The 21,607-nt window shown below is 36.3% G+C and overlaps 1 protein-coding gene across 1 annotated transcript; it reads left to right on the top strand.

Annotated features, from left to right (window-relative positions):
• Nucleotides 1-11,967: 11,967 nt before the first annotated feature.
• Nucleotides 11,968-18,564, top strand: LOC137404527 (STING ER exit protein-like). The gene is made up of 4 exons (XM_068090759.1): nucleotides 11,968-12,265; nucleotides 13,438-13,619; nucleotides 15,406-15,576; nucleotides 18,032-18,564. The coding sequence occupies exons 1-4, from the start codon at nucleotides 12,022-12,024 to the stop codon at nucleotides 18,089-18,091; spliced, it is 657 nt and encodes a 218-aa protein (XP_067946860.1). The 5' UTR covers nucleotides 11,968-12,021; the 3' UTR covers nucleotides 18,092-18,564.
• Nucleotides 18,565-21,607: the final 3,043 nt, after the last annotated feature.

Below are 21,607 nucleotides of genomic sequence, written 5' to 3'. Positions count from 1 at the left end.
TAGCTTAGACATTTCACCTTGTAAACAGTCATGTTTATCTGGCCATCCGTTTATCAAATATTCCATACACAGACTACCGCACTCGTCATTAGCCATAGCGCTGACCACGGCCTCCTCCCTCACATCTGTATGTGTGCTGGAAGAGACTATGTTGTGCACATAAGCTTCTATCGAGTCACTCTTAGACTTCGTCTCACTATATGTATTGCTGTTAGGACGACTCAAAGAATCAGCTAAATACATATCCTTACCTGCTGTATGAAAAATATTGTAATCATACCGCATTAACCTTAACTTAAAACGTTGTACTCTCGCTGGCAAGCAGGAGAGATCTTTTTCACCTAGAATCGAGATCAAAGGTTTGTGATCTGACTCTATTTCAAATTTCCGTCCTACTAAGTAGTAGTCAAACTTTTCACAAGCCCATGTAATTGCTAAGGCTTCTTTTTCAACCATAGCATATCGAGTTTCCGTTTCTGACATTTTCCGTGATGCATACTCAACTGGTTGCCATTTATTTTCGCCAGCTAGTTGCAGTAAAACGGCTCCAAGAGCATTTTTACTGGCATCCGCAGATACCCGATGTTTAGCTCTTAGATCAAACGTACATAAAACTGGTTTTTTAGACATTTCTTTTTTTACGTCTTCAAAAGCCTGTTGTTGGTCAGGCCCCCAATGGTCAGGCCCCAGGCCTTTCAAACCATCCAATATTTTTTCCATTGCTCTTTGAAAGTATTCTGGAGCTGAGGAAATTCCAAAGGGCATTCGCCTAAAGCAAAATCGTCCCCACGGTGTTACAAACGTGGTCAGTAATTTACTTTTAGGGTCCAATTTCACCTGCCAAAAACCAGAGTTGGCATCAAGTTTAGAAAACATAGTGCCTTTAGACAGTTTGCATAACATATCTGAGATCTTAGGTAAAGGGTAAATTTCCCTTTTAACTCCTTTATTTAAATTGGTTAAATCCACACACATTCTGATTTTACCGCCAGATTTCGGAGCTATTGTTAGACCCGAACACCAATCCGTAGGTATTTCTACTTTTTCTATAACCTTATCAGTGAGCATTTTATCAAGCTCTTTCTTAGCCTGATATCTTAACCCAGCTGCAATTGATCTTGGGGAATACAACCTGACGGGTTCCGCCTCACCTCTCAAGGTGATGGAAAACATACCAGGCATAGTACCCAAGCCTTCAAACACTTTAGGAAATTTCTGAATAGGATCAAAATTATCCGAACACATACCATTAATGACAGCGAGTAAATTAAGATTTTTAAGTTCTGTCATTCCTAAAAGGTTGCATCTAGAACCTTTCAGCACATACACAGGAGCATCAGTAGTACGATACGAGCTCTCTATATTTACTCTACTGAATCCAAGAACTTTTAGACTTGAGCCATCAGCACCACTAAGGTGTCGATCTGGCTCTTTCAAATTCAAACCGAGTTTACTTGATGTTTTAACAGTCAAAGTGGAAACATCAGCACCTGTATCAAATGTGAAATCAACTTCACTACCATTTACCTTCAAGGTCCTAACTATTTTATCATCTAGTCATTTAGGACCTGCAGATGAAAACCTTACACTTCTACTTGGGGAGTAAGAACGTGTACTATCTCTATCCCTTTTATTAGGGCTTTTGCCCCTACTCCGATCACTTTCTCTGCTACTACTTCTGTTGTAGCGGTGTCTATATTCACTTTTCCGAGTAATATCGGCGCCATCTTTCTTACAGTCAATACTAGTATGACCTTTCCTATTGCATACAAAACATCTAGCTGCAGGGCAACTACGTAGCCTATGATCTCCACTTCCGCAGTTATAACATTCATCATCACTCTTAGGTGACTGTCCATCTTTAGACTTAACACGCCAGTTGCGGTTATACCTATCAACGCTAGAGTCTCTTGAAGACCTGCTAGAGTCTCTATACCTGCTCCTACGATTATATCTAGGAGATTCGTAACCGGAATTTCTACTCCATTTTCTAGAGTATTTATTCTTAGACCTTTCATCGTAATGGCTTTTACGTTGCCTTTGTGAAATTCTGTTAATTTCACCATTTTCGCAAGCACTTGAATCAGAACTTGAATAACGACTGGCTCCTCTTACTTTAAATTTATTTCTAGGAGCTTTTGTCGAAATTTCCGAAACACTAAGTTCGCTAGTTTTACATCTAGCGTCTTCCAATATGGCGTCAGATTCTCGCGCGAGTTTTCTGGCCCTCAAAGTATCCGTTAGAATTTTCCAATTCAACTCCGTTTGTTGCATTAGTTGCCTACGTAAAGAACCTTCTCGCAAGCCATTAACAGCTATTGCAAGAGCAAATTCTTTCCTTACATCATCATTACCACCAAAATTAACATTTCTACTGAGTTTTTCAACTCGTAGTAAATAATCGCTTTCCTTTTCACAAGCCGTTTGTGAAATAGTAACGAATTTCATCGTTTTAACATAAACCGTTTCATCAGTACCATAAATAGTAACTAAATGAGCCATTGCCTCATCGTAGGTAGAGTTTTCACCAAACATATTAAAACCAACAGAGCTTAAAGCATCTCTACCATCACTACCTATTGCGTGTAATAACGCAAGAAGTTTCGTACGGCCACTATATTTATGGTTGCCGTCTTGATCTTTACCTAATCTCATGCTAACCATTTCTCCGACAATTTTAAAACTGTCAAACCATCTTTTCCAAGAACCGTGAACGTCACCACTATCCAATTTTAACGAAGGAAACTCATTAAAATTAAACGCCATAATTGACACGTAACACGACACGAACACTACACCAGTGTTAAAAGCACCACCAAGTTTATCACCACTAACTGAGCACCACTGCACCGTAAACACAATATTTCACTAAACACCACAACACGGTAAACACAGAAACCACACACAAAACACTTACCACGAGGTATAGAACCTGTAAAACACTGAACACAATGATCACAACACAAATCACTTTTAACAACCACGCATCGGCGATCCTGCCGACTGCGCCATGTTAAATACGTGCACTCACCAAGAAATCCACAAGGGAAAAAACCTCGTCTGCTCTTTGTCCTATATATATATATATCGCTGTAGTCGTCTACATGGCCGACTCCTATAGGTCCACGAACTTGTGGCGTGACCTCTCAATGCCGGGCTGGCATACGTAACCTAAGGTCCTGCAATACGAATGGGCACGAGGCAGACGCACGCATATACAACAGTTAACATAAATCTCAGTCAATCAATCAGTATAGGCTCAGGCAAAAGTGAGTGCAATGTAACAGTAATTATACCCTGCACAACATTACCCACTTACTTTAAACGACTGCAGCTGTACCTTCTTCACTTGTCAGCATCACTCTTTAGAACAAGATTGCATTGGTCAGTAGATATGCAATAGGCTTTGATGTTTGTTAGTAGTAGTCTGAGCCAAATACTGGTATTATTTCCTAAACTATTGTTACAGTACCCATTCTGTTTGTTTACAGCGTGAAGACGGTGGTTACTCCATTACCATGTGCACAGTAGGCTACATGCGCTCAGTATTTTAGATGGTCTGCAAGCATATATAGAAGAATATGAGCTGAGACACACGATGAAGTATGTGGTCGCAAAGCAAGACAAGAGCTTCACTGCTCCACTCAATGCCTGTACGCTCTTAACGTTCTGAAACTGGTTACTTACAGGCTTGAATGTGTATATATATAAATATATTTATGTTATATATTTATATATAAATACAGCATATATAATGTTCAATTAGGCTTGCCTGGGCTAGCAGGGAGTCTGGAGTGACAAATTTTATTGCATGTATAACAAGCTTTCTGTTTTTGTTTAGTGATATTACACTAGGTTTTTCGGTTTAGTTACTAATAGCGTATGAATCCATCATGCGCATTTTGAAGCATCGAAAGATTACGCAATATATATACGTATATGTATACGTATATATATTCGTATATATATGTAAACTTTTCTTCTGTTTGGTGTGCTATAATTTTTTCTATTTCATTAATCTTTAGAAAGTCTTGAAAAGAAGTCCAGGCGTTTCGTCAGAAAGATTCCGACTACGATTGTTGGTTCGAAGATAATGCTATGCAACCATGGCTGAGATATCAACAGAAGGAAGAAGCTACGATACAAAGACAAAGTGCAAGTGAGTGACAGCGATATCTTTGTGTATAGGGCTGACGTACTGCACTCATGGTAGATGTCAATAGCAATGCTACTTTTCTACATGTATCAGACTCATCTGCTTTTTTCTTAGCCAAATTATAATTTGTGGTTTCAGTGTAATCTTTGTATCTGCTTCACTTAGTGATTTCATGCTTAGTTGGGTCATAAAATATCTATCCAACTGTGTTGTAGAAAGAGATTAATTCTGATCATCCATCAGTGAGGAAACGGCGAAATCTGGTTCAGGACGCGATAAAGATGATTGCACTGACAGATTGACAATAAGTCAGAATTGTGCTCCTCAAAAGTTACAGAGGAGTCATTGTGGCCCATAGCCAAACAACAGGTTTAGTGAGCACCTGGGACCCACGATATCATTATCAACAGCTAAATGTTTTTACTGTACAGTGTCTACAACTCAACATTGTCTCTATTGTTTGTGCATGTTAGGCCTGCGTAACTGACACAAGATCTGTGTTATATCCACATTATCTTTGATATCAAAAGAAAGGCTTTATTCACTACCTCACTCATAAAAAGTTCAGAATATATTATAAATTGAAATATCAATAAATCTATAAACAAGTATTCAAATACCTCTCAACATGTACATACTAGAAACACATAAAAACATTCCACTCTGATGGCTTGTGGTGCTAATTGGCCATAATGGAAACAGGAAAAAGCATCTCTCTCAACATATAAATGAGACGTTACAAAATATGAACGGAAACAATGGCTGTTGACACAAGCATATTTAAAACTTCATCATGAGCATATACATGTAGAACAAGTTTATACATATCTATACATATGCCATAGCGTGAATCTTGCATCATGTATGTGAATAAGTAAAAGCCTAACCTAGAGGATCACACCTTCTACATTGCTATTCATTATCCACAGCTCCAGTGAAAGGTTCCAAATCTGTAGGTTTGATAATGATGCACCGACGATGAAACCGTTCATTGCAACTGTCACATAGTACCATCCCTCCGCCAGGCGCATCCAATCGATATACAGCAAACTTTGTTGTCTTATATGTTGCATCCAAGCAACATAGCTCGTCACCATAGCGCTTCAGTCGATGACGCTGATCGCTGGTCTGGTGCACAAACAGAAAGCGCTGTGCATCTCGTACATATGGTCTGAAATAAAATCGACCTTCAAGATGTCTCTTTGATCAGCCTTCTACTAGTGTGGCACAGTAATCTTGGTCACTGCCGCTACCCCTATAACAATGATGGCAACTGGTAAAAATTTACATACATATATAAAGCCTGGCTATTTTCAGCACAAATTAATTCGATCGTTAGCAAATACAAAAAAATGATCGATTATGTGGTTTTTAAGCATTGTCATGAAAATTCAATGCAAACACCCAATGATAATCTCAGCTGTGGAATGAATACTACTGAAATTCAATACTAACATCATGGAAGAGAATGCAGAATGCATGTGATTGGCAATGTCACGATCTGTAGGTCAATATCTTCTATCAGATCTGTCAGGAAGGGCATCCTTGAACATGGTTTTAAGATATTCCAGTATGTGTGGCCTCATCTCAGGTAGAAAATTAACTCCTTCGGACACCATAAGATGAATGTGACACTTGATTCCATCATCGACATTTTGAAGCATACCTGCTTGCTAAAAAGACATACAAGTGTGGGTGTCAGATAGAAAATAACTTCAGTAATGCGCAAATTTATTTATAACATGTTCAGACTGTGGGCACAATGTGTAATGGGGTACGTCTGTCTCTTTTCACCGATTTAATTACATGGTGAAAAGTAGCAATCACACTTTGCTCAGCTTCTGTGATAAGATGTACAGTTGCATGGTTATTCCATTTTTTATGACAGCCAATTATACAAATATATCCAAAGACATTAATAGAAAAGATGATATTTTTAACATACTTTGCCAACTGGGTGATTTTGATGGCATTTCACTTTGGGTAGACTGAGTAAAAAGTACTCCTCTAGCCTCAATGGCCAGGCATCCTTCACACTCCTCAGCATCTTAGTCTTCTGTGTTTTCACGGAAGTGTTTTCAGACATCGACTTCAACTTAGAAACAAATAATGTTTTTGCTGGTATAAATGTTATCATCGATAACTGCATAAATGACACTGATCAGACCAAGGAGACAGAATAAGTGCTCAATATCACTAGCAAGTTTGGAAAAATTGGACGTTTATATAGTTGACATAGGACAATACCTAGAATGTTGGTGTGACAACATGTAACTTATTTCAATGTTGGCACCGCTATCTAGGGTAGTGAATAGTCATGAGAAAAATTTATACTGGCATTGGTGCGGTATTGACATTTGTTGACATAAATGTATTGACATGAATGTTGGACAACTTTGAAACACCAACCTTGAAATCAGGATATCTGACTATTCTCTTTATTGTCAATCTAGCAGGGCAATCCATTTTTATCGTGTCCTGAACCAGATTTCGCCGCTTCCTCACTGATGGATGATCAGAATTAATCTCCTTCTACAACACAGTTGGATAGATATTTTATATGACCCAACTAAGCATGAACTCACTGAGTGAAGCAAATACAAAGATTACGCTGAAACAACAAATTATAATTTGGGTAAGAAAAAAGCAGACGAGTCTGAGACATGTAGAAAAGTAGCATTGCTATTGACATCTACCATGAGTGCAGTACGTCAGCCTCATACACAAAGATACCGCTGTCACTCACTTGCACTTTGTCTTTGTATTGCTGCTTCTTCCTTCTGTTGATGTCTCAGCCATGTTTGCATAGTATTATCTTCGAAATGAAACGCCTCGACTTCCTTGCAAGACTTTCTGAAGATTAAGGAAATGGAAAAAATTATAGCGCTCCAAACAGAAGCAAAGTTTATATATACATGTATATATATATATGTATATATCAATATACTGCATAATCTTTCAAGGATTCAATGATTCATATGCTATTAGTAACTAAACTGAAAACCTAGTGTAATATCATTAAACAAAAACAGAAGGCTGATCAATCATGTTTGTTATACATGCAATAAAATCTGTCATTCGAGGCTCAATTCTAGCTCCGACAGGTCTGATTGAACATTATATATATATATATCTTTATATATTATATATTTAAATATATATACATATTTAAGCCTGTAAGTAACCAGTTTCACAGCGTTAAGAGCGTACAGGCAGTGAAGCTCTTGTCTTGCTTTATGACCACATATATCACCGTGTGTCTCAGCTCATGTTTTTTTATATATATTGAAGACCATCTAAATTGCTGAACGCTCGTACCGTGTACACGGTAATGGACTAGCCACAGGTCTTTCAGCTGTAAACAAACAGAATGAGAATTGTAACAGTAGTTTAGGAAATAATACCGGTATTTGGCTCAGACTACTACTAACAAACATCAAAGCCTATTGTATATGTACTGACCTATGCAATCTTGTTCTAAAGAGTGATGCTGACAAAAAGGTACAGCTGCAGTCGTTTAAAGTTAGTGGGTAATGTTGTGCAGGGTATAATTACTGTTACATTGCATTTTGTTGCAAGTCAACCTTTAGCTTTTAGTCTTAATAAACCTGTGCAGTAATAATAATAAAGTACTCAGCTTAGGCTGGGGGCGAAATGCTTATATAAATATAAACTACTTATCAATATACCACTCAGTCAACAATACACCACTCCGAGTCCACAATACACCACTCCATCATCATATGTCAACGATACACCACTGAAAGTCGACGATACACCACTCAAAGTGAACAATACACCACTCAAAGTGAACAATACATCACTCAAAGTGAACAATACACCACTCAAAGTTAACAATAACAGGAACACAAAAGTTCTTGTTAGTGCTGCAAAACAAACACTTGTGAAAAATGAAAACGAACAGAAAGAAGCTAGAGACAAAAACCTGATTCTTTTTGGACTCCAAGAGTTCAACACCAAACAGGAAACTGTTGAAGAAATAAACAAGCTCTTTTCAGAATGTCACCTCTCAAAAGTAATTGAAAAGAAGAACGTGTATAGGCTAGGTGGGATAAGTGAAGAATCTGACTTGAAAGATAAGAAACCAAGACCTATCAAAATATGCACAGAGTCTAGGGAAGACAAATGGGAAATAGTGAGAAGAATCAACAGCTTTAAGAAGGGGGGTATTTTTGCAAAGCTAGATATGTCGAAAGAGGAAAGAGAGGAGGATTTTCAGTTATACCAGACGTTAAAGAAAATCAGAGCAGAAAATTCTACAAATCGTTACAAAATAATCAAAAAAAAAATAGTGAAAGTAGACCAATAAGCCTTCTTTTAGCAAACGCAAGGTCAGTGAAGGGTAAACTGAATGAAATAGAAGTTTTAGCATCGGAATATGATATACTATGCATTACAGAGACACATATTGATTCGTCTTTCAATAATGAAATGATTTTGAGCTCATCGCAAAAGTGTATTTATAGATGTGATCGAGATTGCCATGGCGGAGGAGTTATGATTGCCCTTTCACCATGTATTAATCACCACCAGATCCACTTAGAGGGTACATATTTTCCAATAGAAGTGGTTTGTGTAAAAATAGAATGCGTTGATAGTGGCCTAGATTTGATAATTTTGTGCCTATACATCCCACCATCTTTTATCAGACAAACAATTGATCCACTTGACGATCTACTGGGACAAGTAGTGTCAAGATTTCCTAAATCTACTATATTTGTTTCAGGCGATTTTAACTTGCCTGACATAGACTGGATTATAGGTCAAGTACGTTCTGGATCTCACAACAAAACACTTCACAAATCTTTTTTGAGCAGTCTGCTGTCCCATCACCTGACCCAACTCGTGACTGAGCCTACACACCAACTTGGCAATACACTCGACCTAATCCTTACTAATAATGACAGCCTTTTTACAGACTTGAATGTGATCAATCCTGGACTAAGTGACCATTACATGGTAGGCATAAATATAAAAATCAGGGAATTTAGGCCAAATAGTAAGCATAATGATTCTTTTAAAATATACGCTAAGGCAAATTTTGAAGCTATCACTCTGGCTCTAGAGAAAACACTTTCTAAAGTGTCAAGCGCTATTCAAAATGAAGAAAACATAAACACAACATGGCAAATCTTTGAAACGGACTTGAAAGAAGCAGTCAGTAACTATGTACCTAAATGCACAAAAAAGATCAGAAACAAAGACGAGCCCGTATGGTTTAATGATTCTGCCAGGAAGTGTGTAAGATCGCAAAGAAAATTGTATGATAAATTCAAGAAAAGTGGCCTGGACACAGACCTACAACAGTACAAACAGGCTAGGCGCCAAAACAAAAAGCTCTTTAGGAAAATGGAATACGACCACTATGATAGAATATTATTCAAACCACTGAGTTTGGGAGATAGCAAGCCTTTCTATTCATTTTATAGAAGGAAGAGTGGGAAGAGCTGCCATGGCTCTGTTATTTTTAAGGGTAAATCAGCTTTTGAGACTTCAGAGATTTTTAACAAGTATTTTCAGAGTGTTTTTTCTGGGAGCAGTTCATACTCAGACCCGCTTTGGGCTGAAGGGAACTGTCCGATTACAATTACTAGTGAGGGGGTGAGGAAATTGTTAATTGGTCTGAAGACCGGAAAGGCCCCAGGCCCTGACCAGCTGAGGAAAGAGGACCTCAGTCTTGATGTGGTGGTCACTAGTCAGATTTTAGCTCTTATCTTTCAACATTCTCTTAATACTGGCCAGCTGCCTGATATCTGGAAGGCGGCAAACGTAGTACCAATTTTTAAAAAAGGCTCGAGAGACAGCCCCAGTAATTTTAGACCAGTTTCACTTACATGTATTGCATGCAAACTTTTAGAACATATAGTACTAAGCAATATTAATCAGCATCTTAATGTAACGCTCAACCCAAACCAACATGGATTTAGACAGGGTCTCTCATGCACTACCCAACTTGTCACAACAGTAGATGACATTATGAAAATGGTGGATGGAAATGACTCGGTACACGCTGCAGTGCTGGATTTTTCGAAAGCTTTCGATCGAGTACCTCACGGTCTCTTAATTGAAAAGCTGTTATTTATTGGTATTGACTCAGCAGTAGTTAGATGGATAGCACATTTTTTGGCAGACCGAATGCAGAGAGTGGTTGTGGAGGGAGCAACGTCTGGTTCTCTTGCAGTAACTTCTGGTGTTCCTCAGGGTTCCGTGCTGGGGCCCTCTCTTTTTCTAGTTTACATTAATGACATTTGTAGCATTATAGAGACATCGACAATAAGACTTTTTGCGGACGATGCCCTTCTTTATTGCCCGGTTAACAGCTTAGATAGTTCCCAGAAATTCCAGGAAGATTTGTTTTTGTTGGAAAGGTGGGCTGAGCATTGGGGCATGGTGTTTAACACTGATAAGTGTCAAATAGTCAGGTTTGGTAAGAACGGTCTTGATAGTTCTATGGATTACTTTTTAGGAGGAATAGCGTTAGAGAATGTATCAGCTTTTAAATATCTTGGAGTTGAAATTACTAGTGATTTTAGTTGGGACTTGCAGATTGATTCGGTGACGGCAAAGGCTTCTCGGAGGTTGGGTATGATGAGGCATGTGCTTTTTAAGGCCCCCAGAAAGGTGAAGAGGGTTGCATACCTCACCTTGTGTAGACCTATAATGGAATATGCAGGTGAGGTATGGGACCCTCATTTAGTTAGGCAGATAACATCGTTGGAGAATGTGCAGCGAAGGGCTGTGCGTTTTATTTCAGATTTGAGGGGAAAACAGAGTGTTACGGAAGCAAGGCAGTTTTTGGATCTAGAGCTGTTGGAGGCAAGGCGTAAGAGTGCTCGCATGACATTGATGCTAGAAATTTTAACGGATAGCAAGCACAGTTCTTTTGTTGATAGTTTTAAGCATTTACAGGATACAACTCATGATCATAATACAAGGTCAACAACTAACGGGGAACCCCCCCCCCGCCATTGAGTCAAATTCGAGTTTTTATCAATATAGTTTTATGCCCAGGACTTCCCGCAACCTGCGAGGAAAGCCATGAAATTTTATCGAATTTTTGACAGACATTTGAAGGCCTTCTTTTACCCGCGAGCGGGGTCTAAAGGCTCGAGTTTTACCTAGACCTAGACCTAGAATACACTACTCAAAGTTAACAATACAAAACTCAAAGTCAACAATACATCACTCAAGGTCAACAGTACACCACTCAAGGTTAACAATACACCACTCAAAGTTAACAATATACAGTACCACTCAAAGTTAACGATACACCACTCAAAGCCGACAATACACCACTGAAAGTTAGCAATACACCACTGAAGGTCAACAATACACCACTCTATGTCAACAATACACCACTCTATGTCAGCAATACACCACTCTATGTCAACAATACACCACTCAACGTTAATAATATACTACTCTTAATTAACAATGAAGATGATGCACTGTGTATTCCGAGCATTCTCAATAAATGATCATTAGTTATTATTTGCTCACCAAGGTTCTAGCAGATGGCAACGAGAACGAATTTCGCGGGTTATAGCAAGTTAATGGGAAATGAGACTTTTAGGATGGGAACGGAAATTATTCTACCGTATATGCCGTATACCGTGGCTTTCACCTAGGACTTTTTGGATAGGAACTAGATTTTTCCCAAAAGGTGGGCAGGCCGTTCATGCACGCACCTCTCCGGAAGCCGTTATTCGTAGATTTTTCCATTTTTTGTATCGGCAAATGCGTATTTCGACTAAAGCACCATAAACCTAGCGAGCAAAGTATTGAATTTTTTGGGCGACTCTGATGTAAAACCGTTTATGGCGTAGTAGTAAATAACTATTGAAATGTCCAAGAAGGTAGCAAAGAAACCTTTGGTTGCCACAGAAGACAATGATGTTCAAGTTAAACAAGAAAAGCCTCTATACATATATTACTGTATCTGTGGACAAATGAGCTTAATATTGGATTGTCCAATGGAAAAACTTCCGACCAGGCCTAGAGATAACTCTAAATGCATTGACAGTCAGAGACACGCTCATAGGATGACAGCGGACAATGATGAGCCTGTTCATATACGAAGAGAAGAAGGTAAGAAGAAATGATTGTTGTCATAAACCGTTTATACTATACTAATATAACATTCAACCGAAAACGTAACAATAAGGTCTGTTCACGCTTTCATAGAACATCGCACTGGGATTTATTCTTATGCTATGGACGCAATAAGGGGAGTGCAAATCTGAAAGATCATGTTGTTTACTTTAAATTAGACACAAATGAGTACTAGGTACACACTCTGCCCGTTTAGTGGAAACTGCAAAAAAACTGTCAATCATATCCTGAAGCCTGATTAACCCTGTCAACCCTACCCAACCAAATGAGACCCAACTTTTTTTCTTCATTTTTAATGTAATGATGAAACTGCTGTAGGTGTAGACAAAAGTGACTGTTTTCAGAATGACTACTGTTAAAATGGATGCCTGATGACTTGGTTGTGCCATTTATGTTCATACTGTATTTAAAATGTGACTCTGCGCCTAAATTAATTTTACACAGAACCATTATTTTTATAAATTCTGCATTTTAAAATATTTGGTGTTGTTTGTATTTGCACATTGGTATTGAATTACTAAACCTTCAATAATATTCAGGTTCCATGCACTGCTATCACAAATAACGGAAGGTATTTTAAATAGCTACCATAAATAAAATTTCTAAAAACCGCTTTGCGATAGCAATAAAAAATATAAACAAACCCTTTGAAAACATGCACCCTTTGTTTGGTGAACCTGCTTGTGTGCCAACTTAGACAAGGTAAGGCAGTAACTTATTTGTCCTGTCATATTAATAATTAGTGAATTATACAGCCATTCTTGTCAATATTTTCTCAAGAAAAACTAGTACAATTATTTTGCAAACTTTACTTGTGTACTAGTGTACGCGTTCTTGCATTGTCAAGAATAATATACCTAGTCATAATTTTTTTAAATGGACGTGAAAAAATATTCTATTTTATTATTTGTATGAATCCCCACACTCCGACAGTCATGCAAAAAAGATAATTGACTTAAACCAACTTTAAATAATTTTGTTCAATGTATGATTAGCTTGGAATAGATATCCTCATAGACGCAGATCATGCGCTGCCCGCACAATGGTTATAAAATAGATGAGAAAACTTAGGTGATCTACTCGTATTGCCATCTTGTTAGTTGCATTCTGTTAGAAAGTTGGATATGATAAAATTTCCCTTAATACAGGCATTGAAAAGCAGTACAGAATGAAATGCAAGAAGTGTGGACTCCCAATTTTCTATCAACATCAAGATCCTGTAACAATTAAAAAATGTCCGATAAAATTCATACTACCAGGAGCCTTAACGATCAAAGGAGATGGCAAGTCGAGTGTATATGACCAGGTCAAGGCCAAAAGACAGGATAGGGTAAGTGGTAGGAGGAACTTTCCAGCACTCATAGTGCTCAGTCTCTCCCAGTTTGTGCTTCACATGTTACCAAAAGCTAAGTAGATTGTCTCCTGTTGTAACATAATTCACACAACCATCACTCTGTGTAGCTAAGGCAATTATTAAGGGTTAATTTTCTATTGAGAATTGAAAAACTCAAGTGAAATAGGTGAGGAGGCGGGCGGTGCGAGATTGGTTTTAAGGCCAAGATTGATTATTGTGTTATTACCAAGATTGATGTAAAAGGTTGGTCAAGATAGAATGAGCAAATGTAAACAAACACTTGAACATCAAAAATTTTGATGTTTACATATATGGCTGAGTTTAATGGCATCCTTTAGCCTTTGGTTTATCTGCAGCCTTTGTTGATGATGTTTTTTAACATTTTACTTTGTTTTACTTGACATATAAGATTGTTCTGTTCACTTATACCATCAAAGCTGTCTCCAAACTGGTGGTGATTTCAATATTTGAATACTCCAGTATGTGAAACCCAACTCCTTTGTAGTGGCCCGAATCAGGTTGGTTTGATTTGGTAAATGCAAAGGTGATTTGATTTGAGAAAAAAAACTAAGTAATTGGAGATTTGGACTTGATAAACAAACAACCCTAATTGTTAACAGAGATTTTTTTAACAACCTTTTGGTGAATAGTCTATCAGTTTTAGAACAGAAGTAGGTATATATGTTATCTCAAGCACCTTAGTCCTCGTGAAATTATCATCAAAGGGTAATATGATGCGGGTATTAAAACACTCAACCTGATGTTATTTACTGCGCTCTGTCAATAATATTTTCAAGCTGCAGATGTTTTGTTGACAAAAATGTATTGCAAAATTTCAAATGTGTATCTCAATATAATAATTGGATTCATTGTGTTTTGTTAGTTTGAACAGCCCTGCTTTTAATATCATAAATTTTTGGTTAATTTGCTATTTACAGCTGCTTGATCTGATGATGATTATAATAATAGTGGAACTATTGTTATAATAATAATTATAATTATTATATTATTATAATTATATTATTATAATTATATTATTATAATTATTATAATAATTATTATTATAATCTACAAAATATATATGAATATCATATAATAATACCCTGTAAATCATTATTATACTGTTGTTCACTTGATTTGTAAATCTGTCCATATTTATAGATATATGGGCAGAACAGTCCATTATATCTAGAACAGTAAAGTCACAATATATATGACATAATTTCTCACGCCGATCAAGTAAAATAAGACAAGTGTTCTCTAAGCTTGTTCTCAGAATGTTTGTATACCCCTGCAATGTCTTCTCCAACAGGAAATGCATCTAGTAAAAGCGGATTCATAATGCGTCAAAAGCAAAGTTCTCACCTGGATGAATTTTTCAAAATTTTTGTTTTTAAAATGTAATGGTAACAAGTGAGGGATAATATTAGAGTTTAAAATATTTTTTTCATGCCTGGTTGGCACACCTGTGTTTGATTAGCACACCTGTGCTTGGTTGGCGCACCTGTGCTTGGTTGGCACACCTGTGCTCGATTGGCACACCTGTGCTTGGTTGGCACACTTGCGTTTGGTTGGCACACCTGTGCTTGGTTGGCACACCTGTTCTTAGTTGGCACACCTGTGCTTGCTTGGCACACCTGTGCTTGGTTAGTAAAATTGTGCCTGGTTGACATAGGTGTGCCAACCAAGCACAGGTGATAAAGCTTCAGCACTGTTAATTTAGATTTGTTTTCTCTGAAATAATTTGCAGTCCCATTCACAGGTGGTGGTCAAACGAAAAACAAAGGATATGGGTAAATTCTCTTCTGTCACTGTGTCAACTGTGGAGGAGGAAGAGGACGAGCTTGATGACAAGCTAATTGCTGACTCATACGCTGCCAATGCCAAAGTTATCGCCAAGCAGATGGCGAGGAAAGGGCTACTAAAGCGAGAGGTCTGTCTACTCCTGATTTATTTAATACCTGATAATTTTCATTCATTATGTACATAAGCCTCAACCATTTTATAAGCGATTGTTGTGTCATGCCATTGGCTCTTTCTTGATCTCAATTAATAGTTAGTTACACATGATAAGTGCACAATGGAGCAAACATTTAGGTAACTACCTGGCTTGAAAAATACTGTAAAACATCTATTTGAACGCCATAGGGCTGTATTTTTCTACCCTTTTCCTATAGTTGCATGCTATTAGAGATGATGTTCAAATAGAAACATCACCTCTAATGGAGATGATGTTTCTATTTGTTCATCATCTCTATTAGAAAAACCTCACCTCTAATATAGGAGGCACTGTATTTTTTGACAAGCTGATCAGAATTTTGAGAAGATAAATTTAACCTTTTTACGAGCAAATCGATGCTATGTCACCTATATTTTGCACTCTTCCACAGGCAGGGCGACATTAATGTCATTGGCGTCTTCTGAGCTTCTTCTGTCTAACTAAAATATGTTTTTGGATAAATATTTAGATTTGCTAAACAACTTTGATTTTGCCAGCTTTCAAGGAAATGCCACATAAAAGTACTCAGCGCTGCAAACAATAATGTGTAGATGACTCCAAGTTATTGGAACTCCAAAATACCGTCAGCATTTTTGCTAAATGGTTTTTCGTATACTTTAAAATATCAGAACGAGTTAAACAAAGAACTATTTTGAGTAGAATATATTAGACTAATATAGTTAATACTTATTTCGATGGTGACACTTTCAAAAGATTGAAAAAAAAGACCGAAAAACTTTAGAGTTAGAAAATGCACTTCGATACGTCATTACAGTGGCATTAATAGTGTTATTACCATTCATCAAAATGTTTTATATAGTTTCATGTTAAGTTGTAAACCAGCCTTATGGATGAATCTAAAGACAATGGGTCAGATTTAGACCTTTGTGACTTCGAATCAGAGAGTAGTTCTGATGATCGGGATGATCAATATCCGCAGGCCCACCGTCATTAAAGTCATGGTAACAACGTTGACGTAATGATGTAATCTGATCATTATTAGTACTATCTTATGGAGAATTTTCTATTGTGGGTTCATAAAGATCAATTATGATGAAGGTCAAGGTGACATTCTATTAATGTTGGTGTTCAAATAACTAGCAATCTATCAGCAATAATTGAGGTCAATGAAGAAGTGTGGTTCATCTCAAAGTCGTCTTCGGATGCGCGGGACCGTAAATATATAAATATACATCTACTAATAAATGCCCAGGTAACAAAAATGTCTTTGCACAAAAATTTTATTTTTATTTAACATATATAATATTTACCATTCAAGCTTTTAAACTTCATATCAGGAGAAAAGTGTTTTTGTGCAGTTTAAATAAATTAAGAGAACAAATAAACAATGAGTACATGGAAGTGTTTGCATTAAAAAGATTACTGTTTTGCAGTAGAAGCTCGTTGAATTTAAAGTTTGAACAAGTATGAAGCCAGTTATAGACTAAATGAATGGGTTTTATTAAGAATTTATTTGCGCTCCAACCTGTTTCTTGCGTGTACAGTTGTACAGAGGGAGAAAAAGTTTATTTTTCTATCGCTTGATGGCTTAACAAGCTTGAAAACAGGTTGGAATATAAATACATTTTACTAAAATTGGTTTTACTTATCTGTAAAAATCTTCATATCTTATCAATAAGAGATTTGCAAGTGCTACTTGTTTACTAGCAGTTAGTTTGATGACTCCTACTCCCGCAATTATGTCTTCTATTATAGTCAACAGATCTTTAAGGAGTCATGGAGAGATTATTACTATCACACTTTGGTGTAACTAATATCAAACATTCACAAGTTGTACTTGGCAGTTAGTTTTTTGTCAAGTAGAATTTACAGAAATTTTTACTGAAACTTTGTTAGAGGATTTCAGCTAAAAAGCTTTTTATATTAGAGTATATTCTACAGACTCGCACCATAGTTGTCCTCTATATACTTGGTGTACTGTATGTTAGGAGAGGGTAAGACACAGTGTTTAGGTTGTGGAATGAATTCTTCAGCACCCTTCTCCAAGTGACCATCTCTTTGTATTGCTACCTGTACTGATAAGAGCTGTAATGATATTTGACTGAACATGGTCTTTGAGCCTAGTTGGAAAGTTTTATTGTATTATTTTTCTTTTTAGTTTGTAACATGTATTTATTATTGGCCATTTTATGCTGCAGTTCCATAATATGACTTCTAAAGAACTTGCTGTTAGCTCATGATCAATCGATTGTGCATTTAATGTTTATGATTTCATGGTTGCTAACCTCTGTTTGTTATGCTGTCACTACACAGCATAACAAACAAACAACCAAAGTGTGTTTATTTCTTGGCAGCATCTTGGCAGCCAAGATGTACCATTCTTATATTCATAGGCACCACTCATCACACCGACTCTTTATTATTACAGTCTGAACCACAACAGAACACACTGGAGAAGAGGTCAAAGGGAACCCTAATTGATAAGTGATATGAAAATATGACACGCTTAAACAGGTTGACCTGCTTTAAAGACTGGTTGCCATTGAAAATATGACATGCCCGAACAGGTTGAGCTACTGTATATATTGGAAAGAGACAAAATATGATTACATTTATTATGGTTTTAGATAAAAGACAATATATTTTAAAATCACACACCATCGGTGGTTGTTGTAAATAAGATTATGAGGTAGAATGTTCATAATAAGGTTATCTCCCCCTGATGTCGATTCATGCATGCTAAAAGGATAAAAACCAAAGAATAACATGTATTCATATACACTTGTTTAGATGCCAACTAGGTATATCGTCACGTTATAGTTGGAAGCAAGCCATCTTCTGTAGTGGCACAGCTTTTCTTGACATTATAACTGACTTTACTAATGCTTTCTCTGGTTTTTTGGACTTGTCAATTTTTGGTAGACTTCCCGTTCGACTTGTCTATAAAAATACAGTTTAGTGCTGAAAACACTGTATTGTTCACGCATATACTTTTTCTTCTTTTGTTCAGAAAACATTAAAGTACAAGTATTAGTATACAAAATTAAAAGTATGTCATGATTTAAAAAAAACATGTCTGTTTGACATGAAATAATTAACAATTAAGTAAACTTACAATTGCTTATCTAGCTTCAAGGTTGTCTGTGAATTTTTTGTTTTAGAAATTATATAAATTAGTAACATTTTAATATAGAAAGTATTATTATTATTATCATTGAGTAGTTTTGATACTTGAAAGTTTTATTTTTCCGATCGAAAGCGTTGAGGCCACCCAAGAAGTATAGCAGAAGGTGACATAAACAGAAACTAAAATGTGAAGCAATAACTTCAACAGAGCAAACCACAAAGGAACATCTCAGGATTATCTTGATAAAAGTCCCAGTTTTAGTTTAATATTTATTAGTTGAAATTCACATTAGTTTGTTCTTGGTGAGCAGCAGTTTTATAGTAGTCTGAATGTCTGCAAATATATAAAGTATATAAAAAAGTATAGAAGTATATATATATTTTATGTATATAATATATAAAGTAATTCTATAGTTGTATAAATGCTTGTAAATGGATCCCCAGAATGTTTTTATCAGAAGGTCACCACATCTACGTATGTGAGTGCGAAATCAGAACGTACCCCTTGGATCGATGATAGAAGTCCACTGTAAGATTTTGCCTTGTTTACTGTGTTGGAGTTGTCAGTCCTTTTTTGTTTTGGGTAGTTATCCCACCTATTGGGTAAAACTCTGCTACTCTGAGCTAGAACACAACACAATAATGAAGAATTCATTTGTCATAAAAACAGTTTACAAGTGATTGAATTTAATTTGCTTCATGGTAAAGGAGCCAGCCACATCCCTAACGGATTCAAAGTTATAATATTGAACTGGCTTTTGACGGATTTTACACTGAATATATATATGTTATATAATAGAGGCAGTATTTGGAATCTATTGCATAAAAGTGCTCAACAATAAATTAGAGCGATGTAAAATTAAGTACTGCTTTTATTTCAACCTATATATACCCGACCTATATATACACGACGCTTTTACTGTTAGCAATTTTATTTGATGATTATTGCTTTGCAATATGAAGCTACTAGTAATAAAATTGTTTTAAACTAAACTTAAACTTCTATTTACTTAATTATATATTTATATATAAACATTTGGTATATATTTGATATACACTATATATATATATATATATATATATATGTTATATAGTATATATATATACCTATATGCATATATATATATGTTATATAGTATATATGTATATATATGTATATATATGTATATATATATACATATATATACATATATATACATATATATACATATATATGTATATATATACATATATATACATATATATGTATATATATACATATATATATATATATACATATATATATACATATATATATACATATATATATGTATATATATACGTAAGGCATTGACCATTTAATGGACACTCGGTAGGTTGTCTGCAATTACAACCTGGGTTTATATTGTTCCCACTCTTGGTTGATGGTATTTTCTTGCTATTACAGTTGTTAATGATACCTTTAACGCTTTTCATGCAACTATAACTAATCTTCACAGTGTTTTTGTTAAAGGTCTTGTGTAAGTTGCTCGTTGGAGGAAAGTATGTTGCTATTAGTTTGAGAAATTGTCTCCCCATGTTGGTTCTGACTTCTTTATTAGACGGAGGGTTATACCAAGTAATGTTTCGTTTTCTTGTCTTTTGCTTATTGTTGCTGTTATTCTTTCTATATATCAGTTGGTGGCTGTATCCACTTTTGTTTATTGCTTCTTGGTATGGTTTGATGTGCTTGTTGAATGAAGCTTCATCAGCGGACAGTTCTGATAGTCTATTGTTGATGTTCTCAGGTATAGCTTTTAGGATGCACGGTGGGTGGTTAGATTGTTGGTGCACGTATACGGGTATGTTGTCGGGTTTTGAATATGGGTGGTATGTTCCTGTACTGAGGTCTAGTGTGCTGTCCAAGTAGTTAACTACTTTCATATTTGCTTCAATGGCCACATTAAGTTTATGCTCTTTAAATATATGGTATATCTCTTTCTTGGTATTGTCAATTTGTCATGCTGTTCCAATGCATACTGCCAAGCTGTCATCTATGTAAAGGCCGATGTTGTTGCCATATTTGTTAGTCAGCAGGTTTAGTAAGTAACTGCCAACTAATTCACAAGTTTCAGCTCCATCGTAAGAGCCCATTGTCACGTCGAAGGTGTTGTTATGCAATTTGTTCCTCCAGGGTTGTTGATTATGGAATAATAGTGATTTTTTAGTGTTAATGATTATACTCCGTTGTTCTTCAGTAATGTTGGTGTATGTTTCAGCAAAGTCCAATGATTTGTTGAGCAGGTTTTCGGTTATTGATGGGTAAAAACTTACCACATCAAAAGTGATAAAATGGTGCGAGTTCTTGTTCGTCACACCATTAAACCATTCTATGACTGCTCTGGTGTTTTTCCATTGGTTGATGTTGGTTGCTGCGACGATTTTATTGTTGATCTTCTCAAGTATAGTTTTACTTATTCTTCCTGTTTCAGTCTTAGCTGGATTGATTAAGCGGCAAGTAGGTCTGTTTTCAAAGTTTTGTTTGTGATCTCTCAATGTTACAAACACGTTCTTCTGGGCTATAACGTCTATTCTGTCATGTAGTTGGAGTGATCGTGCAATGTGCTTCTCTCTATTGATGATGTTGTTTACAGTCTCTTGGTTAGGTTTTTCATAGTCATTGGTAATAGTGTTTTGGAGTAGGGTTTGGTATTGTTGTGTATCTATTCTATAAAAATTAAAAGTTTTGTCTGCCTTGACCAAAAGTTTGCCATCAACTTTTAAGTTGTTCATATCAGTTTTTAATCTATCCATGAAGCTGGAGCTTACCTTGCTAAATTTCACATTGCTGATTAGCTTGAACAAGCTGTCTTCAAAATTCTTCAACTCAGGAACAGATGGTGGGTTTCTCCTCGTGTAA

The sequence above is a fragment of the Watersipora subatra genome, chromosome 9, assembly GCF_963576615.1.
Source record: "Watersipora subatra chromosome 9, tzWatSuba1.1, whole genome shotgun sequence".
In the NCBI taxonomy this organism is placed as follows: Eukaryota; Metazoa; Bryozoa; class Gymnolaemata; order Cheilostomatida; family Watersiporidae; genus Watersipora; species Watersipora subatra.
This window is presented reverse-complemented; position numbering and strand designations above follow the sequence as displayed.

Excerpts from the sequence above, each read along its gene's own strand:
- LOC137404527 (XM_068090759.1), top strand. The coding sequence starts at position 12,022 with ATGTCCAAGAAGGTAGCAAAGAAACCTTTGGTTGCCACAGAAGACAAT. Across the intron at positions 13,620-15,405 it reads AGGCCAAAAGACAGGATAGG|GTGGTGGTCAAACGAAAAAC; the intron begins GTAAGTGGTAGG and ends TCCCATTCACAG. Across the intron at positions 15,577-18,031 it reads AAGGGCTACTAAAGCGAGAG|TCTGAACCACAACAGAACAC; the intron begins GTCTGTCTACTC and ends TTATTATTACAG.